This window comes from Callorhinus ursinus, unplaced genomic scaffold, assembly GCF_003265705.2.
Source record: "Callorhinus ursinus isolate GAN/ISIS: 27379988/994484 unplaced genomic scaffold, GSC_fseal_2.0 scaffold24, whole genome shotgun sequence".
In the NCBI taxonomy this organism is placed as follows: Eukaryota; Metazoa; Chordata; class Mammalia; order Carnivora; family Otariidae; genus Callorhinus; species Callorhinus ursinus.
The window spans coordinates 23425175-23445911 of record NW_027397086.1 but is presented as its reverse complement, the minus strand read 5'-3'; the positions used below and the strand labels follow the sequence as shown (position 1 = coordinate 23445911).

At 36.7% G+C, this 20737-nt stretch overlaps 1 protein-coding gene across 4 annotated transcripts in view; it reads left to right on the top strand.

Moving 5' to 3' along the window:
* Positions 1–20737, top strand: part of SLC44A1 (solute carrier family 44 member 1) — a 199009-nt gene that overhangs the window by 141742 nt on the left and 36530 nt on the right. For 2 of the 4 annotated variants that reach the window (XM_025888363.2, XM_025888361.2), the window contains 3 exons: positions 5195–5431; positions 7356–7436; positions 10648–13044. In XM_025888363.2, the coding sequence (XP_025744148.1) occupies positions 5195–5431; positions 7356–7436; positions 10648–10671 (342 nt within the window). In that variant the 3' untranslated portion in view covers positions 10672–13044. The other 2 variants (XM_025888362.2, XM_025888360.2) reach the window with 2 other exon arrangements.

Below are 20737 nucleotides of genomic sequence, written 5' to 3'. Positions count from 1 at the left end.
TAGAGGGTATTATGCTAAGCGAAATAACTCAATCAGAGAAAGACAAGTATCATATGATCTCACTGATAATGAGGAATTTGAGAAACAAGACAGAGGATCATAGGGGAAGGGAGAGAAAAATGAAACAAGACGAAACCAGAGAGGGAGACAAACCATAAGAGACTCTTAATCTCAGGAAACAAACTGAGGGTTGCTGGAGTGGAGGGGGGTGGGGAGGGATGGGGTGGCTGGGTGATGGACAATGGGGAGGGTATGTGCTATGGTGAGCACTGTGAATTGTGTAAGATGATGAATCACAGACCTGTACCCCTGAAACAAATAATACATTATATGGTAATAAAAAAATATCATAAAAAAAAGAAAGACAATATGAGTGATTCCAAACCCCTCCCCCTCCTCTACCATAATGAAATAAATTTCTCTATATTAAATATGCATTTTTTATAATGGAGAAATATAAGGATGATAAAATGAACTGTTTTAAAATGGACTGAGTTTTTCAGCAGCCTAGTGACCTGTCAAAAGTTTTTCTTTAGTTTTATCATAACCTTTTTCTCATTCCACAAATATCGAGTACCCACTAGTAATGTGCTAGCGACTTTACTGGGTACTGGTTATATACTAGTCAAACAAAATTTAAAATCTAGTAGAAAAGTCAGTTTTATATCCCTCTTTTCACTTTATATTATGTTATGATCATTTCGTATTTTATTAAAAATATTTTAAACATGGTTATAGAATTGTATCATTTATTTAACCAAACCTCCGATTTTTTTTATAGTTAAACTATTCTCATTTTACTAATATAAACTATGATACAGCAAAACTTTTGTATACAAATCCTTGCCTGCGTCAGTCCTTATTTCCTGATTCCAGAATCCTAGAAGTAGAATTAATGACTCAGAGTATGTAATAAGTTTCTTCATGTGCATTACCAAATTGTTTTCCAGAAACATTTAAGTTTGAATAATATAAAATTTATAACACTGTAAAAAAATTACTTTTAAAACCATGAAAGATGTTTCTTAATCCAGACACCCCCCCCCCAAAATGAGAGGGGAATAGTCTTCTGGGTTTCCAACATACTGAGATAAACATTCTTTAGTTTTCTTTTTTAAAAATGTAGTTCTGATCACCGAATATAGTAAATCTTTTGAAAGCATTTCTTTCATTATAATTAAAAGTGGTTGCTAGTATACAGAAATCGTTTCTGATCTGATCGTTCAAGTGGGTCGATCAGAATAAGCAGTATAAAAGATAAGGAGCCCCTGGGTGCCTCAGTTGGTCAAGTGTCTGCTGTTCAGCTCAGGTCATGATCCCAGAGTCTTGGGATCCCCCAAATTAGGCTCCCTGCTCATCAGGGAGTCTGCTTGTCCCCTCTCTCCCTCTCACCCTCCCCCTGCTAATGCACTCTCTCTCTCTCTCTCTCTGTCTCTCACTCCCTCTCAAATAAATAAAATCGTTTTTAAAAATAAAAGTGTCAGGAACAGACTATTGATAATATACAACTTGGATTAATCATGAGGTAATTTTGCTTAGTGGAAAACACCAATCCCAGAAAAGTAAATACTGTATGTTTCCATTTATATAACATTCTTATATACCTTTTTTTTTAAATTAAGTAAGCTCTACACCCAACGTGGGGCTTCAACTGATTATATAACATTCTTGAAATGACAACATTATGGAAATTGGGAGCAGATTTGTGGTCACCCAGCTAGAGATGGGGTTGGGGGGAAGAGTAGGGGTAGTTATAAAAGGTTAAAGTGAAGGATCCTTGTGATGATGGAAGTGTTCTGTATCTTGACTATGTCAATGTCAATACTGTGGTTGTGGTATTACACTATATACAAGATGTTACCAGTGAAGGGAACTGGGTAACAGGTACATGGAATCATTCTGTGTTATTTCTTACAACTATATGTGAATTCAAAATTGTCTCAAAATTTAATATTTAATTTTAAAAAACTCTGAATTTAAAAGAAAACAAAAGACAATGGCGTGGATTCCATTTCTGTGGAACCCAAGTGGTTTCATGGAATGGTAATTAGATTTGGGAGGGATCTTAGCTCCTCTAATTTAGTGGCTTGTGACCTGTGATCACTGGCCTATAGGGTCCTCACAGGTAAGAATAGAGATTTACAAGCTATTTAAACATTTTCAAGGCTAGTAGATAATGCATATTTGCCCAATAAAACTATACAAAAAACCCCACAAAATCTCAAGTTGTCCACTTCTGTGTGAAATTATTTCATCTCTATTTGATAATACTTCTAATATTAATTATAGGCAGTTTATTTGGCATTGATTAATAAGAAATGAGAATATGAATTATTATGTAAATAGGTGCTATTTTACTGGTAAATAAAATCTTTCAAAACTTGAGTTCCACATGGAAAGGGCATCATAAATGCAAGATTTATGGTGGAAATGAAAGGAAGAAACAAAGATTGCCAGGCACTGTGTTACATGCTTTCAGAATGCTTATTTTAACAATCATGGGATGTATGTACAATTTATGTCTCTTTTAAAGGCAGAAAAACAGACGCAGAAAGGTTAAATTTGAACTTGCTTGGAGTCACAAAACCAGGAAGTATTAACTCTGTGATTCAAATCTACATCTTTCTGATTCCAAAACTAGCACTCTTTCCTTCCTGCTGCTCACATCCTGCCCTATGTATGAATCTCTAGTATTGTATCACCAATAATTTATCCTGTAGAATAGGAGAGCCTAAGCTTTTTAAATCATGTTTTATTAGAAAAAAATTTTGATCACACTTCCTAATATATTTACATTTATTAATATATGTATAGCTTTTAATATGTATTATAAAGCATAGTATAAAAGAAAATTTCAACAAATGTGAGATACAGTTTGAGGTTCCAGGTGATCCCCTTAAATACTTCTTGGGTATGTGTACCCCGCTATGGAAACCACTGATATAGACCCGTACTTCTTACAGACTGCAGACTTTATCAGAATGACCTGAGGTACTTTTTAAATGAATATCGCTGGGTTTCATCTTAGATTGAACCAACTGGACTTGGGGTAGCGCCCAGGAATCTGTGTTATTCATGAACTCCCCAAGTGATAACCAGCCCCGCCACAGTTTGAGAGCCATTAATGTATCCTCTGCTTGAATAAATGCATGACACCCTTTCACTATATTTGGGGGTAATTATTATATTTGTTTGACCTTTTTGGCTAAATATCATTAACTCTTGAAGTTGTTTCTAATGTGACAATATCCAGCCTTCCACCTCAACAGCTTTTACCTCAGCATTGGTTTGTCTGAGCTACACCTTCTCCCTATAATTGACTTTATTTAACATTTCAAATGTGGCTTAACTTTAAGTGGTATAATGAGAGCATAAAGAACCTCAGTCCTTCTGTAGGGCGGATATCAAAAGTTTGAAGAAGAGTTTTCAAAAACAGTGGTTTCATTCTAAAAACCAAAAAGAGTGAACGAAAATGGATATAATTAGCGATCTGTAGAAGTCACCCCAGAAAGTAAGTAACTGTAAGAGAGGATTCCTGAGTGTTTTCCACAAAAAATGGTGGAGGGTCTTCCAAATTTTGGGCAGACCCAGACTTGCTCCCTAAAATCATACGAGAAGGGTCAATTTATAGCCTAACCAATATTTTGTCTAATGCATTGTAACTGTTAGTTAAAATAATGGTGAAGGAGAGATGCTTTGGTGTGGATAAATAGTAGGGAAAAGGCAAGAGAATTCTTTTTTTTTTTTAAGATTTTTTTTTAAGATTTTTTTTTTTAAAGATTTTATTTATTTATTTGACAGAGAGAGACACAGCGAGGGAGGGAACACAAGCAGGGGGAGTGGGAGAGGGAGAAGCAGGCTTCCCGCGGAGCAGGGAGCCCGATGTGGGGCTCGATGTGGGGCTCGATGTGGGGCTTGATCCCAGGACCCTGGGATCATGACCTGAGCCGAAGGCAGACACTTAACAACTGAGCCACCCAGGCGCCCCAAGGCAAGAGAATTCTTAGTCTGCCCATTCTCAGCACTCGGCAAGGAAAGCCTGCTGTGGTTCTAGAGACTCTTTCTTTCCCTTTGTTATTTAATGCTGGATGGTAGGCCAAGTAAGGGGCTGAGCAAGACTGTGTTTAGGATTCAGTATAACCTATTGCTGCTTTATATCCATATCCAAGTATTTGCTGAGTTTTTACTTGCAAAGAGTGCTCGAGTTGGCATCGTAAGACCTTGATTTGGGTGGTATCTGCTTTTCTGCTCTGTGACCTTGGGCAGGTTGCCGAGTGTCTCTGAGCATGTTTCCCAATCTATAAAATGAGAATGATGATGTTTGCCATAAACCATTCAAAGGGATTGAAAAGCTGAACTAAAATGTAGTAAAAGAACCACAAGAAATGTAAAGTGCTGCCTGGGAAGGATCAGAGTATGTGGTTTTGACAATAAGCAAATTGGCTATTTCTTGTATTCTTCTATGATGGATCTTTGTGGCAACCTCTTTCCTCACAGGTAATCCAAATCTAAATTTTGTGGCAAATCATATTAAATTTGCCATGTATTCTATGTGAAATAAAATATGAAACAAAGAAAAAACTCTTATGTTTGTTGCAGCATTATTTATACCAGAAAACAATAGAAGGCTCCAGTTGTAGGAGTCGGTCAAATTTTGAGCCCCCCATAAGATGAAATTATGTGGCTAAGTATTTATAACATTTATAATGATACTATAAATATTAATGAATAGCTTTTAATGATTCATATGTATAATACTATTTCATATATGTGAAAGTGCTTAGAAAGAAGTACATAGCAATACCCTGGAATGTCAATAATTTTCTTCTGAGTGCTAATAGGGCCATTTTCTAAAATATGCATACACTTATTTTAAAAATTGCTACAGGTGCTACATATGGGAAGTTTTAAGGAACAAGCATAACATTTGGAAAACATGACGATTTTTTCATGTAAACCAGAAGTGTTTAAAGGATGATGTTTTATTTATGTGACATGCACGTATATGTGCACATATACAGATGTATATGTGTCTATGGGTCTGTGTGAATGATACTTCCTAACTTGAGGTGGAATGAATGTATGCAACCATCACTTATAAATATTGAAGGGAACTTGAAATCTATACATGATGAAGAAACAATGGTTTTCTTTCGTAGGCTATTAAATGTGCTTTTTGTTCTCTCTGCTTCAGGTGCTGATAGTCTGCAGCACAGGCTTGGCTGGGATTATGCTGCTCAACTACCAGCAAGATTACACAGTCTGGGTGCTGCCTCTGATCATCGTCTGCCTCTTTGCTTTCCTAGTCGCTCATTGCTTCCTGTCCATTTACGAAATGGTAGTGGATGTATTATTCTTGTGTTTTGCCATTGATACAAAATACAATGATGGGAGTCCTGGCAGAGAATTCTATATGGATAAAGTGCTGATGGTAAGTACTTCAAATGCCCTCGACTGCTTTAGGGGTAAAAATACTAGTCAAAATATTTTGCCAAACATTCTCTATATTTCATTCCTATTATATGCAACTGAGTAATTCACAATTAGACCTGTGGTGCTCATGAATGAGCTTAGTCTTAGGAAAATCAGGCAAGAAGGTCCTTGGGCATGGATGGGACCATTTAAATACACCTAGCTGGAGCAATACCCATTGATAGCCCTGACTTCACATTATTTTAGACTCCTGGCTCCCTCTCTGCAGTTAGACTGATTAGAATTGACTTCTTAAACCTGAATTTTAGCCCTTGAATTGGAACACTGGACCACCGATGTTCTAAGTGCCCTTTCCTAAAGTGGAGTTCAAAGACGTCCCAGGTTGTGGTACCTGCCTGTATTTCTCCACCTATTACCTTTCCAAATATTACTGCTGTCAGCCCCATTAAAACTCATTATCCTAAGTATGCCAGGCCAAATTGAAGGTGTTTCGTAATGAATACAGATTAACAGACCCATGATTGTATTGTTTTCCATTAGTCAAGATCCGAACCTTTACACAGGTATTACATTCAGATTCTTTATAGTTAAGTAGCCTCTGCAGTTTTCCTATATTAGAATCTCTATAGAAATTTTTTACAAATTTAGAAATCCTATTTCAATGGTTCAAATACTGTTATCAATGTCAAATTCTACCAAATTAAGCATACTTCTTAATAATAGCACTTTGCTATTAAGCTGTGAAATATTCCTATTTGAAGAGTGGGTAACATTGAAGACTAAACATTAGACATTGAAATAAGTTCTCTTCCAGGAGCATGTTTTATCTAGTTAAATCTAAAATAAATGTGTCAATAAATAAAATAGATTTTTTTTCCAATCACAAAAATTCCAAATGATTTAACTGGCGTATTTGGTACTGATTATCTCTTTCACTGAGAACACCATCAGCTAAATTTTGGACATTTTCGTAATGTCTAAATTATAATTCTAACTGGCTGTTTTCATGATGGAATTTGACTTGTGAGCATTCCATCTCCCCTTCTGATTAAGGCATTGAGAAGAATTTGGGGATGCCTGGCTGGCTCAGTCAGGAGAGCGTTTGACTCTTGATCTCAGGGTTGTATGTTTGAGCCCCACGTTGGGTGTAGATAAAATCTTAAAAAAAAAAAGGAAGAAGTATTTGTTTTTGTTTTTTAAACCCCTGATCAAAAGCTGAGTAAAAGAAATACACTTTTTCTTCTTTAGTTTTTTCCTGTAAGAATAATGAGGATATTTAATGGAGAAGTGCTCCATAAACTTTGACAAGATAGAAATGTTTCCGCCAGGGCATAATCCCATTTTAACTACTTTTGACCATAGATTCTGGTTGTTACTTCCTGTCTTCCTGCTTTATGGAGTAATTTGAAAGCCAGATAGACTTTTTTTTTAAAGTAGCTTATTTATGGTTTGGTAAAAACAGTATTCTGGCCTTAGTGGTATCGATACTTTCTTTTACCTTCTAGGGTTATTTTAAAGAGAGGGCTTCTGGAGTGAAATGCTCTCATTGTTCCGTTTAACCTTGATACGCAAAAAGTAAAACAACAAATAAAGCAATAATCTATGGGAAAATAGTCCTCTTCAAAAAAAAAAAAGTTAGGTATTTTCTCTTCCAAATAGAAGTAACATTCTCTCTTTGAACCTAAGTGCAATGGTCCCAATGAATGGATGGAAAAAAGATTTCATCTTGACAAATTGCAGCCTACCCACACAAACTTATTAGCAGCTCTTGTGTAGGATACTAAATATTATTTATTGCCATATTTTTAGGCCATCCCTTTACTAACATTGAATCCAAAAATGTCAATGCTCCTTAGGATTCATCTACCAACCACAATCTGAAAGGACCTAAGAATTTATGCCATTTGGTCCATATTTTGCAGGAGTTTGTGGAAAACAGTAGAAAAGCAATGAAAGAAGCTGGTAAGGGAGGCGTTGCTGATGCCAGAGAGCTAAAACCGATGGTAGGTGGACATGAGGAGGTGGCCGGCCTCCAAGAGTTTCATTTTCACTTCCTTTCTCTCTCTGTCTTCACTGACTGCACTTCTTTGGGAGAAGCTGTTATTATCTGTATCACGCAGGATGTACTGCTCTTTCTGTTTGTATGTTTACCCATCACTTGGATGGCAGAATTCTTGTCACAACTGAGACCACCTTCTGTAAAAGTAAGCTGAAAGGAACAGTGTCTTTTTCAGTGCTCATGGTGGGGAAGGGGCTATTTTTGTCCCTAAAGTAAAATTGCTATTTCTGGGGTGGGGGGTGTTTTTTGTTTTTTTTTGTTGTTGTTGTTGTTTTTCTTTTTAACTGTCAGTGTTTGGTTTTCATCAGACTGAACATTTGGTTGTACACTTAAACTGACAGTTTCATTTTTGTCATTTTTGGAAGGTGATAATAATTCCTTTCAACTTGCTAAAATTCATATCCCCCACTTTTTTAATATTGGTTTGTTTATGTTGCTGTCTTTTATCCTTCGCTTTTTCTTCTGTTGCCTGGATTGTACTTTCTTTGTTTCTTAAGCTATTTTTCAGTAGAAAACAAGGTTATTTCCATCAACACTCACATTCCCACTCAGTAAGACAACCTGGTCTTGTCTAGCCTCAGCTTAATTGTGAGAAGGATAAATTATCTCTGCTTAGTGATACATATGTATTATAAGTACTCTACTTTCATTTGACAAGAAGAGACTTAGTCAGTGTAAGAGAATCCTGAGTTGCTTTTCCCACAGATATTCTCACCTCTGCATAATGACAGATGTCTCTCACATATGTTTGTGTAATTACTGCCTATTTTACAAATGTGTTATTCTTAAAGAGCAGGTGACTTCAAAATATTATATAATTGCTTACCTCCTTAAACAGTTCATTTTAAATAACATGCCTTCTAATTGCACATAATGTCCAAAAGTGTGAGATGAAGACTCTTCTTTCTTCTTTCTAGTTTAATAAAGTTGTTGATTTCATAGGTTTCCATCTTGAGAAATACATAATATAAAACAAGCCCATTTAAGTATATAGGAGTAAAGGAATGGGTTTGTTTAAGGTAGGGGGAAGGGAGGCCATATGTATATGCAAGAAAATTGCATATTCAATCTAATTTAAAGCCTCAACAGAATGTTTAGATATAAACTCTTTCCTCCATAACCCCTTCCAGGCCCTATTTTGGTGTTGCTTTTAATAGCACTGATGATTATAAAGTCAAACCTTCAATGTTTAGTTCCCAAGGTACAGATCACTCTAATCGTAAGTAAATTATGTAGCACTCTTAGTTTTAAGCATGCATCAGCCAGAACTTCATTGAGTGGGCAAGCGGCCCCATCAGCAATGCCCCCGGTCTGGTTACTTTCTGTGTCCCCCTTACTTGACACTGGCTGACAGGAACAACAGTAAAGATTCTCGCCAACCTTCTGGTGGCATGGGTAAATGAGGAAGGCTTTCTTCTTGTCACTCTTGGCTTATCTTACTTGTTCAGTAAATAAGGTTCCCAGCCTATAACTTAAAAAGGTAAAATATAAAATCTTTTCTTTTTTTTTAAAGATTTTATTTATTTATTTATTTGAGAGAGAGAGAATGAGAGATAGAGAGCACGAAAGGGAAGAGGGTCAGAGGGAGAAGCAGACTCCCCGCTGAGCAGGGAGCCCGATGTGGGACTCGATCCCGGGACTCCAGGATCATAACCCAAGCCAAAGGCAGCCGCTTAACCAACTGAGCCACCCAGGCACCCAAATATAAAATCTTAAAATGTAAACTATCTTCCCCCCACCACTTTCTGTCTTCTAGTGGTTGATACTTCTATTAAATCATTTGTCAGTAATAATCATTTTTCAAAAGGGAGAAATATGTGGAGGTCTAGACTAGCTTAGTTTGAACTATGATTTGGCATGTATTTCTGCATTATCCTTTAGTGAAGACAAATTGTGGTAGACCAGAATGCAAGTATGTCTTCCCTTACCAAAACCCGATTTCATAGGTAATAATACTAGGAGAATTGCCCAAGTTATGTGGCATTCTACCAGAAGCCAAGAATTTAGAAAGATTTTTTTCCCCTAATATTGCTTTCAGTTTTAAATTAATGTCCCTTAACTCAAACACTGCTTTAAAATCTTCCTTCACTTTTTGCTTTTATTTTATGTTGTTCATCAGCTCATTGCTTGCAGATTAATGACAAAACTCTCCACTCTGTCCCAAAATATATCTTATACGTGCATTGTTCTTCCAAAGCTGGTGCTTTGGACATTATAGCATTTGATCCCTGAGAATGTTTAATATGTTTTAAAAAGTTCCCAGGAGAGAAGTTGAGATGTTGTTCACAGGGTAGTTAAATATTTTAAGCATAATCAATACCTCCAATTCTTATCCCTCTTTTGCATTAGCATGGTAAGAGTTGACCACCATCTTGGATGTGTCCCTAAATAATTATCTGAGAAATTCCTCACTAAAGTTTAGGGATTGGTAGATATTAGGATTGCTTATTTGTATTTCCTTGTTTTAATTCACAGGTTATTCCCATAGATGAAAGTTCTGTAAAAGCATCATACCTATTTTGTCATATCTATACAACCTGCTTTTTAAGTTCACTGATCTATCTTCTTTCTTAATGGGATATTTTAATTTAGGGTTTACTTTTAACCTATAGAATAATGTTCAGGAAAAAATGATGTTTTAGATTTCCCTTTTGACAGGGGATCATTGAACTAAATATAAGGACTTCCAGTTTTCCTCTTGGACTATTTCCTTTTTTTTCTTTTTTCTTTTTCTTTTTTTTGAGAGAACCTCACTAGTTAAGGAAACTTTGAAGGTTTGTGAGGTCATCCTGTACATCTTTGAAAATGATTTTAGAAAAATTGATCAAATGTGATGTAGAAGTTTAAGAAAGAGACTTTCTGGCCTTCTGCATACAGGAAAGAATGTGTAGAGGAAAGGGAGAAAAAACCTGGACACTGTAGCAACATAGGCCAGAGACGTATTCGATGCATATCTCAAAGATGACCCAGAAGGAAGTGTGACTTTCAACATTCATAGGAATTGCAGCCCCTGGAATATAGGTTCGGGGAGAAGGGCTCTCAGTCCATTTTGCTTTGTTGCCGCTTGTGACCATCTATGTGTTTGTAACATCATTCATGATCTCCTTTTAATGGTAATTGTCTAAGATTGTACTCTGTATGACTTTGTTTTCTAGGCTTCGGGAGCAAGTTCTGCTTGAACCTAGCCGACCGTTATGGAACCCATTGACATTCCAAAACAATATATACACATAACTATGTATTTGTGTGTGTGGGTGTGTGTATATATGTATATGTATGTGTGTATATATATGTATATGTATATACACACACACACATAATCAGCCAAAATCAGAGAAAAGGAACAGGGATTTAATACCTTTTTTATGCTTATTTTTGTCAAACATGTACTCCTTTCATACGGGTGGCTTTTACAAGGCAATTGCCGTCATTTAATGTTTTCAATTGTAATTGTCTTAATGGAAATGTTAAGATTCATATCTGATTAACATTTTTAATAACTTAGAGGAGATTTTAACTTTAGTTATTTAAATTAGGTAAAATGATTGTACCGAATTCTCTGTCTAAAGTTTATTCAGGGGTGATTTCCCTGATGTGTGCATAAAAATCAAGGTCTTATTTTACTGATGCATAAGTCCTAGCCGGATGAGACTAGGCATATGCTTTCAGATAAATAAGGAGATACTCCAGTCATTTTTCCCCAATCAAAGAAGCCATGTCATTTTACTTTTAGAAACATACTAGTGGACTCAGTATGGGAATTTTCATAATAGCTCATGCATTTGTCAGCCAACATTAAAAAGTAACCAACTCCTCAGGTATTTGTAGTTTACCCTAAGCTTCTATAAGAGAGTAGGTTAAAAAGAAAAGGGTAGATAATCTTTCTTATGCAAACTTTGTTCTTATAGTTTGTCTTTCTTTCATTTTTTACTTTAGTAGCATCCTCCACACATTGGTGTGCCTGATTTGAAGGGAAGCTGGGGCACCCAGCAACTTTAGCCTTTAGTTTCCGTGTATTGATTTGCAGATTAAGTAATGCTGGGAGGAATAAAAAAAGAAGGGGAGAGAGAAACATACAAATTCCAGTGCTTGGGCTTCTGCTTCTAAGGAACTAAAGTGGCTTCAGGCTAAGTGGCCATTTTATTCAAATGCTTGCTGTAAAATCTGAAAACATACTGGCAGGTGCTCCTCTCCTTGGCAATTCATTAAGTATCCAGAATTCTACAATGTTTAACTGAAGAATTGGTTATGTTTTGATCCTCAAGTGTTGAATATTCTTTTTGTTTGGGAATGGGTTTGGGGTTTTTTTGTTTCTCGTTGTTTTTCTTTTTTATTCCTGAAGCTTACCAGATATGAATGGCTAATATTCCATTGTTCTGCTTATTGTAATGGTGAATGCTTTAAGAAAAAAAAAGTGTAATTTGCTAAGAATAATTCATGATCTGTTTATGCGATAACTCCTTTTTGTTACGATTTTTTTAAAAAAAGCTATTTTTGTTAATGTAAAGTAAATATTTCAGAGCAAATTTTTTAAACTTATTGCACTAAATACAGGCTCTGTACAAAAAAAAAAAAAGCCTCAGCATTTTATCATTCCGTGGAAGAAGAATCTTTTGAAAGAAAGCATTGCCTCTTACCAGAATTAGACAGTGAATTAGACCGGTATTATGGAAATGCATACAATTAATGTCACTAGGGCTTACTAAGCAGCGGTTTGCTCATGTGCTTGCTTTCAAAGGGTTAGACCTTTAAATTGCTGCAAAAGTAAATTGTATTTTTTCTTCTTTTCTTTTTTTTAGTATCCGTGTTCTTTACTCTAGCTAGGCTAAAATTTGCTAAATGCCTTGGTTTCTTTTCAAAGCTCATGTAATATTTCTGATTTTTCAGAATATTTGCAATAAGAGTCTGGATTTAAAAAAAAAAAACAACACACACACATACACAGTTAAGAGCTCATATCTTGGCGAGAACTGGGAAACCAACATTGTGAGAATAGCTATTTTGAAACAATAATTCTCCAGAAGTTAACATCTAACATTGCCAGACAGTTTCATTGTACTCTTTTTGTATCATTTGAAATGGAATAAATATAATGATGTAACTAACAATTATCCAAATAGATGAGAGAGCAAATCATGTAAGAAAATTCAGAGTACCTTCTGTTTCATAGCCACACAGATTTTGGACATTAAGAAACATTGGGAACTAAATTTAAGATTGGAAAAAGTCTGGAAGATGAGTATCAGAACAGAAGACATTCTATTGTAGGAGCTAGCTATTTTAGGAGATGTCCCTCCAAAGTGACCTGATGGAAGTCTTGAATTTGGAAATTAGGTTCTACTCACTTGGACATCCCAGCATCACGGACTCTTGCTGTTCCCCTGTTCCATTTGCTCGCAATCTCAGCTATTTGGAAGCCACCAGGAATGCTTTCTAATTATCATTTGCAACTAGAACTGTAATCAGAAAGAAATTTTGTATTTTTGTATAACTTGATTGTGTGCCATTTTATATAACAGGTCCTGTTTTACAAATAAATTTTGTTCTACTAACTTTGTGTTTAGAAATTATGATCTATGTGTAACCATGTCATTTGAGTTCCAAATTAATTGCCAGGCTGTTTTCCCTAAGTAAATGTGTGTGCCATGTAAGTAGATATATGCATTTCTGCATATATATGTTACAGAGGCACACACAGAGAGATATTTAACATATAGAATATCACTCTCATATGAGCTTCATTCCTTGATACATTTTATAAAGCCTCACACAGGCTTTTTAGCAATATTTCAATGTTTTGAGGTTATGTTTGGATATTCCTGCTGCCTCTTTCATTCATTGTGATTCATTCTTCAGCTAGCTCTGGGCTGCCTTATTGCTATTTGCTCACTGCCTCCCATCTTCTGCCCAAGTGAGAAGAATAGGTGAAGAACAAAAATTATCCGTGATATGTGGTGACCTGAATAATTTTATAAGCCATTGACTCTGTGTTGTGGTTTGTGTCTTTTTCTGTGGTGGATCTTCAAAATCGTGTTCAGTACTGACATCTCCAGAGTACAGTTATGGTCCACTAGTGTAAATGGTGATCGTGGTAACCAGAGTATCACTGTGGGTTCTGCCATCAGCAAAAGGCTCTGGCACATGATTAGACTTTGCAGGCTCCTGCCTCAAGAGTCAGTGATGCTGTAATATAAAATGGAAGGAAAAAGGTTATATTTCAGTATAAATCCAAGAGACCTATCTTCTATGGGAGGCCTAACCAGTACGTTAGGTAAACATTAGGAATTTAGCTAGGGCATTGAGATTATATAATCCTTAAATGGATGAGCAGAGCTCAAAGCAGGTTGTTCCTTTAAACCATTTAATGCAATGCTTAATGTTTAGGATTAGAGCTTTTATCCTATCCTATAGCATGATTAAGTCCTATGTTACTGCAATTTAAGTAGCTTAACTGTGTTTTGGTCCCCAAACTTTGTCCATAATGGTTGGAGAGGAGGCTCTCACTGAGTCTCTTTCAAAATTATGCTGGAGATAAGTTTTTTTCTTTGTAGAGATGTTTCCTTACTCTTGTATTTTCTTTTTTCAGCAAAGAACATTAAGCTGCTGATTTCCAATACCATTGACCTTGGTATCTGCCAAGGGCCCTTGTCTTTCCAGGGCAGTTTCAGGATTTCATCCCAGTAGGGGGTAGTGAAGAGATGACCCCTTCCTTTATCCTGGTCCTAAGCTGCTTCTTTATACCAGAGTGATGCTTCTCCCACCAAAACTGCGGGCACCAAATATCAGGCTGTATCAGTGCCCCCAAAGCTTCAGCCATTTCCACCATGCACGGTACTAGCTAATAAAGGCCATTTTAGGAGATTCCCACCCCAACCCACCCCACCTGCAAAATAGGACTATGGGGTCATTTCCAAAACCAGAGCTGCCAGTTACGGTGACCTAAGCATTTTATTTTATCTTTGGTCAGTAACCTCATTTGAATTTCTGGAGTTTCCAGTAGCCTTAACATAGCCTGTGAGAAGTTACCTTCAGAAAAGTCTTTAAGCTTTCACCTTTCAGTAAGTTCTCTACTGCTTTTTTTATTGCTACTTAAAAAAAAAAAAAAAAATCCTGAGAGTCTGGAGGCTTTCACCTGCCACAGTTAATTTCTTTATTCTTTTCGTATATTCCATCTGACAGATAGGAGTGCACTATAAGGGCTTGCCTAGAGTTGTTAAGACGTGGTCTGTGATTATATATTGGAAAATTGTAGGTTCATAAGTAAATACACATAAAGCAGAGATTTGCGTATTAGAAATTCACAGTATAGACTGCCTTTTGCTTTAAATGCATATTTATGTATCTTTGTGTACTAAGGATGCATATTAGCCCTTTTGAAAAGTAGGCACTGTTCAGATACAGTGACTGCTTTTGGAATTAGCTCATCTTTGATTAGTGGCACATAGCCTAAATTTTGAAAGCAGGACCCTTGAATGTGCCAAGAGAAAAATCTAAAGCTTGTAACAAACTTCAAAAACAAAACAAAAAACTAAGTATGTTGTATACACTTGTCAATTTAAAATAGCACATTTTCCCCGTTCAGATTTCATAAATGTGAGCCGAATTCTTATTCTCCACATTTTAAGAGGAAAATTTTAATCCAAGATTCAAATCTTTTAAAATATCTTTCTTATAGAAAACTTCAATGCAAAGTTTCTAAATTTGAGAATTCCTGTGGAAGACCTTTCTATAGAAAAATTATAGTACCTTTTCTTCCTTCCCATCTTCATGATTTTTATATGCATAAAAAAAAGACAAATGTTTCAGTTTCAGTATTGCATGAACAAGACCACTTTTGTAAATTATATGGACAGGATTTAAGTTTGATATTTTCTAAAGGAATTCATTAGTAAATTTGTGGAAAAGATATGAAATTACTAGGAACCAAAATATTAGGCAATTTTATTCCATTTTGATACTCAGTTTTATAACTAAAATGACTTCCTGAGGAATAAATACTCCAGGCCAGGGCATTCAGAATAATAAAGCTTTTAGGTTACTCAAAGTCTAGTCAAGAAAGATCTAGCTGAATATGAAAACATTGTAATTCCCAAATGTTTCAGAAATTTTTCACTTTTATTTGCTAAGACCTGAATTTAATATTTGATATTCATAAGCAGGTTCTTAATCTTTTGAGAGGACTATGGGCCCCTTTGAGAAGCTTATGAAATGTGCATATGGACTCTTTCTCCCATATGCACATAGCACATTTATGAACATTTAAAATGGTAATAGAATTTCAGGGGCAACCTCCACCCCACCATCCTCTTAGGGTCCAATGCACACAAATCAAAGGCTTCTCTAAAGTTGGTTTGATAACATGTTTTGAAATAAAGTAGTGATTAGGCCTCCACTAAAAATACTTCTACTATGGTACTTAACCAACTTCTAACTTGGAATTATTTGTATAACCTGAAGACTTTCATTTAGTACTAGCTTTGGAAATAGAAACCACCCTAATATGAAGGAGTAAGAAAATAGTCAACACCAAATCTTCAAGACATTTAAGATTTCATTCCTTGGAGGTGTGATGGTGTCTGTGGGGGAGAGATTTTGGCAAGCTACCAAATTATTTGCAGCGGACAAGAAAATCTAAGAAGTGAATAAGGAAGGAGTTCTTACAATTATCCATCTACCAAAACACTTGATTCTTTTTTATTGTTGCTCAGATAAGATAAATGTTATCAGTAGATCACTGTCTAAAAATATATGTCATCATGACCAAGAACAGTTGAAGATGATGAGAAATTAGCAAACTCAGTATAGTTCACAGTTGACATTTTAGTGGAACATTGGAGGGGCAGATGTTGGGGGTGGGAGGAAGGGAATTCAAAAGTTATCTTTCTCCCTACTTTAATCAGGGAGGTGTTTTTTTTGTTTTGAGTATTTTCTAGTCCCCCACTACAGCAGCCTTTGGCCAGTCTGCCCATAAGACTGTGTCTCCTCTCCCCCACATCCACCCCGGCTTCTTAGGGAAGCATGTGGATTTTTTCACATCTCAACCTTACTATTAGGTAAGGGTGCCGCATCTATATGGAGGGCCCACAGGGCCCTTAAAAGAGCAGGCAGAAATCCTTAAAGGAGTTTAAAGGTCTTTTAAGTTTTGATTCCAGTGAGTCATGATTTGTAGTCAGACATCAAACCGTTGCCTACATTTTCAAGCTGAAGAAAGCAGTGGGAATCTCATAACAGGCTGGAGAAGAAAGGAGGAAAGTCACCTCCCTCCCCCACCCCACACCTCCAGAAGAGCTTTAATGAACCTTCCACAGTAGCAAATGGAGAGACCGTGGGTGGAAATTCCCATAACGGGTGAAAAAGGGCCTAAGTCCAGTGTAAGTATCTGCATTTGATATTCCTTTTGTTGTAGACGTGTATAACTTAGAATGTTCTGATCTTCACATCTGAATCTGATCCACCCATCCTGTCCGATTGGAATGTAGTTTGAGTTAGTTATTTTTTTCAGGAATTTGTGTTAAATCATTCTGTGTGAGTAAAAGTAAGGACTGAAAAGAAGACTTGAATAAATGGGCACGGACCTGAGAGGAAGCTCCAGCCAGCATCCCACGGACCATTCTACTTGCCACTAGAAAATGTGAGCACTCTCTCTATTTACCATGTTGATCATCAGGCCAGGATTCATAAATTGTGTTAGATACCTCACAGGAATGAGACAATAATACGACAGCGTTGGGGGCTGATGATGTGAGACAGAGACTCTTTAAGTAAATCTTCCCCATCCTCTGGCTTCCAGTAGTCTGTGATCAGAAGTTCTTTTTGGCTCTTCTTGTTTTTGTGCTAGTTTTGATTTTCGGAGACTTAGCACGGGGAAAGTTACCTTTCTTCTATGTTGCCTTAGTGCAACAAAATTATGTTGTGTTGCTGAGGTTTCCTGACTTCTTCCTTCCTATAAAAGTGCACTGGGAGCTCCATAATGAAAAGAAGTTTCAATGGCACTGTCTCAGAATATTCTTGACCACTGAATGCACTTCAAACAGGTCTTGTACCCAATGAGGTAAGTTCAGTGGGTTGTTAGCTGATTTGATTATAGGAGGAAAAACATTACAACCCACAAACAAAAAAGTAGGGAGAAAAGTATGGAGGGCACCTAACAAAATGACAGGAGCTCTGGGGAAACAACCAAAGACAAAAGCATATCTTCTGAAGACCAAAGGTCCAACTTTTAAGTACTTGCTGGCACAGCCCACTGAACTTCGGGAGTTTAGAATAGAGCTCCTAGAATAGGCAGCCGAGCTTTAAGATGAGTCAGTGCAATAGGGACCTGCTATTAATCTCTCAGGCTCTGAGCCTTATATCCAGTGTCAGGCCCAGCCCAGTGTATGGGGTGATATGAATAGAAAACACGCATCAGTGTATCTCAATTGCTCACTGCTGTGTGATCCAGCATGAGAAATATGTTGTGGTGCCACATATTTCTCAACCTGATGCCTTTTTTGTCTTTGTCATTTTCTTTCGCCATTTGCATTCTATTTCATAGTGTCAAAATGAATTTTTGTATCATGTCCTGTCTGTTCATTATGAACTGTTAGGATCACAGTTCAGCCTTCCATGAATTCTGTAGTTTGGGATCCTTTACCTTAGCATTATTGTGAGCTTTTCCTTATCCCAGCGTCACTACACTGTATTCAGGTGGGGAAACAAACATGTAGGTGCTTGAACATGCCCCACAGACACGGTTGTAGCCCTACTCTTTGTGACTGTCATTATTGACACAGTGCAGACTTTACAGACAGAGCATTATGCTCTCAGAGGACTTTAAAAATATGTATATTAAGCAATTAACTTTCTGGAATTATCAAATCTTGCTGGGAAATTAACTTCTAAGAGCTCTGAATTGGATGGAATTCCATCTGGCTTCAGAGTACAATGAGCCTATATGAAATGGAGCTTTGAAATGTTTTTCTTGTGCAGAAATATGAACTAGAAAAAAAGTGCTGATCCAATGCTAAGTTTTCTCTGTGTACTGACTCAGTTGCCAGAATTATAATGAAAACTGTATTTTAGTCTAACAAATGTATAGAATTTTTTATGTAATAAATAAAATTTTATAGGAAAGAACATCATTGTCTACTGTGTTGGAACACTTCCCCATGCCCAGGGTGGTGATTAATAGTAGTGTAAGGGAGGAAAAGGGAGGAAAATAATTTTCCTCCTACCCTTCTGAGTTCTTAGTTGAGACCCCCCCATAACAGAAGACAGATTAATGAGAGAAAAACACGCAAAAATTTATTAACATGTATACCTCATGTATACATGGGAAAGACCCAAGGAAAATTGAGTAACCCACCAAGGTGGGTTAGAATTCAAGCTTAAATACCGTCTTACTAGGGAAGGGGGAGGGGGGCATGAGGTAGGTCTGTTAGGGGAGAGGAGATGATTTTTAAGAAAGATGAGTGGGCCCTGAGAAGAATAAAGGAGAGGTAAGATAGTTTGTGAGAGAATTTTCCTGGGTGTGGTGTTGACTTCTTGGCTCCTGTGATAAATCAGTTCTCCCTGGTTGATGAACCTCCCAAGAAGAGAGTTGATGACAATTGAGTTTCTTTTGGAGGATCTGTCTTCAGGCAGATGGAGAGTTCAGAGAAATCCTCTCCCTGCATTTGCTATTTTTCAAGTACCTACAGTTCAAAATGATCGATATACCAAAATGGAATTTTGCAGGTGGAATGTTTTGAAATCCTACAGGTCATATTTTGGGGCAGCATATTCTACTCTTCAATAGAAAGTGATCCTGGGCAACATCTTGCCTTCAGATTAGGTCATTATGCTGCAAGGGTGCCCTAAAATTTCCCAGCTCTTCCTTTCTAGCCCCTCCTAGCATATCCTAGGGTCCTTGAAGTATAAAATATAAAAGGGCTATAGACTAAAGAAGTACAAAGTTCATCCACTGCCCAACCAGGCTTGAGTCTGAGTTGCCCTGTGAATACTAAGGTTGCAACTGAATTAAGTCATTAGGTAGAGTAGAAAAAAGCCTGTTGGATAAGGTTTACAATGGGAAACACTTTTGCCTGGTACCGTGCCCCAGTAACTTGAAGCCTAGATCTGTGCTAAGTTAGTGAGTTTGTGAAACTGTGGTATGCCCTCATTTGTGCAGTGGCTATGCCCCATTAAAGCTTGGAAAAATCAAGCTTGTTTAAAACTAATTGTATTTTAAATGATACTAAGGAATAAGGAAGGGGATGTTCATAAGTGGAAGACCTTTTGTAATATCAATAAAACTCTCCTAATTTGTTTCATAATTTTGGACTTCGAGAGGCTGCTGTACAGACGGCTTTTCCTTAGTAAATGAATAATGCCCAGATCGTAGCCCCAGATGTTTATCTATACCATCTTGCCAAAAGTTGTTATAGAACATTTGTGAGGCATCCTCAAATACTGGAGGTACTTGACATACTGAAGAATATTAATAAGTCTAGACTGTTAATTCTTTTTTTCGGTGGTTCTGATGCAAATTTACACAATTTCTTGTGCTATAGCGCACCTAGTGATTAAAGAGCCTGTGAAAAGCCTCACATCTCCTAAAAGGTATCCAGAATTCTTTTTCTCTGTTTGGCTGTGGAAAGTATACTCTATATTCGATTTCCAATTTTAGAAAATAATGATTTCTTTCAGGAAGAATACTATTTGTGCACTCTAGGTTAATATGTAAGTTAGGATTGAAATCTGAGCTTCAAATAGCTATATAGCTTAAAGCACGAGCTTTCACAGGTGTTGAAAGATTCAGAAAGAAACCAGTGTCGTACGAGAATCTTTGGCCTTAGATCTCTGATCAAGTGCTGTGAAACTAATCAATGCCTCTTCACATTATTTTTTTAGCTGTGGCAAGTAACAATGAAAGCAAGAAGAGCCTTGTGCCTTTAATTTGATATTACGCATTTACTGTTCAAATCCCGAGAAAAATAACTTTAGAAGATGCACCTCAATTAAATTTGGGTTTTCAGAAAATGCAAAGCTAAGCTATTAGACCATTTCATGGACTCATCAGCAATTTCAATAGAAGTCTTAAAGCTTTCTAGATAGTTATAAGCCCCCTGGCCAAGTATTTCAGTCTAGAGAGGCAACAGTAAAGAATTGCCTTTAAGGCAAAACAAAAACGCTTTTGGTATTTATATTCATCATATAACTTTACACTTGGAGACAGGATGCTAGGCATTTGTGTTTGATCTGCTGTCCATCTGCCAGGAGGGATTC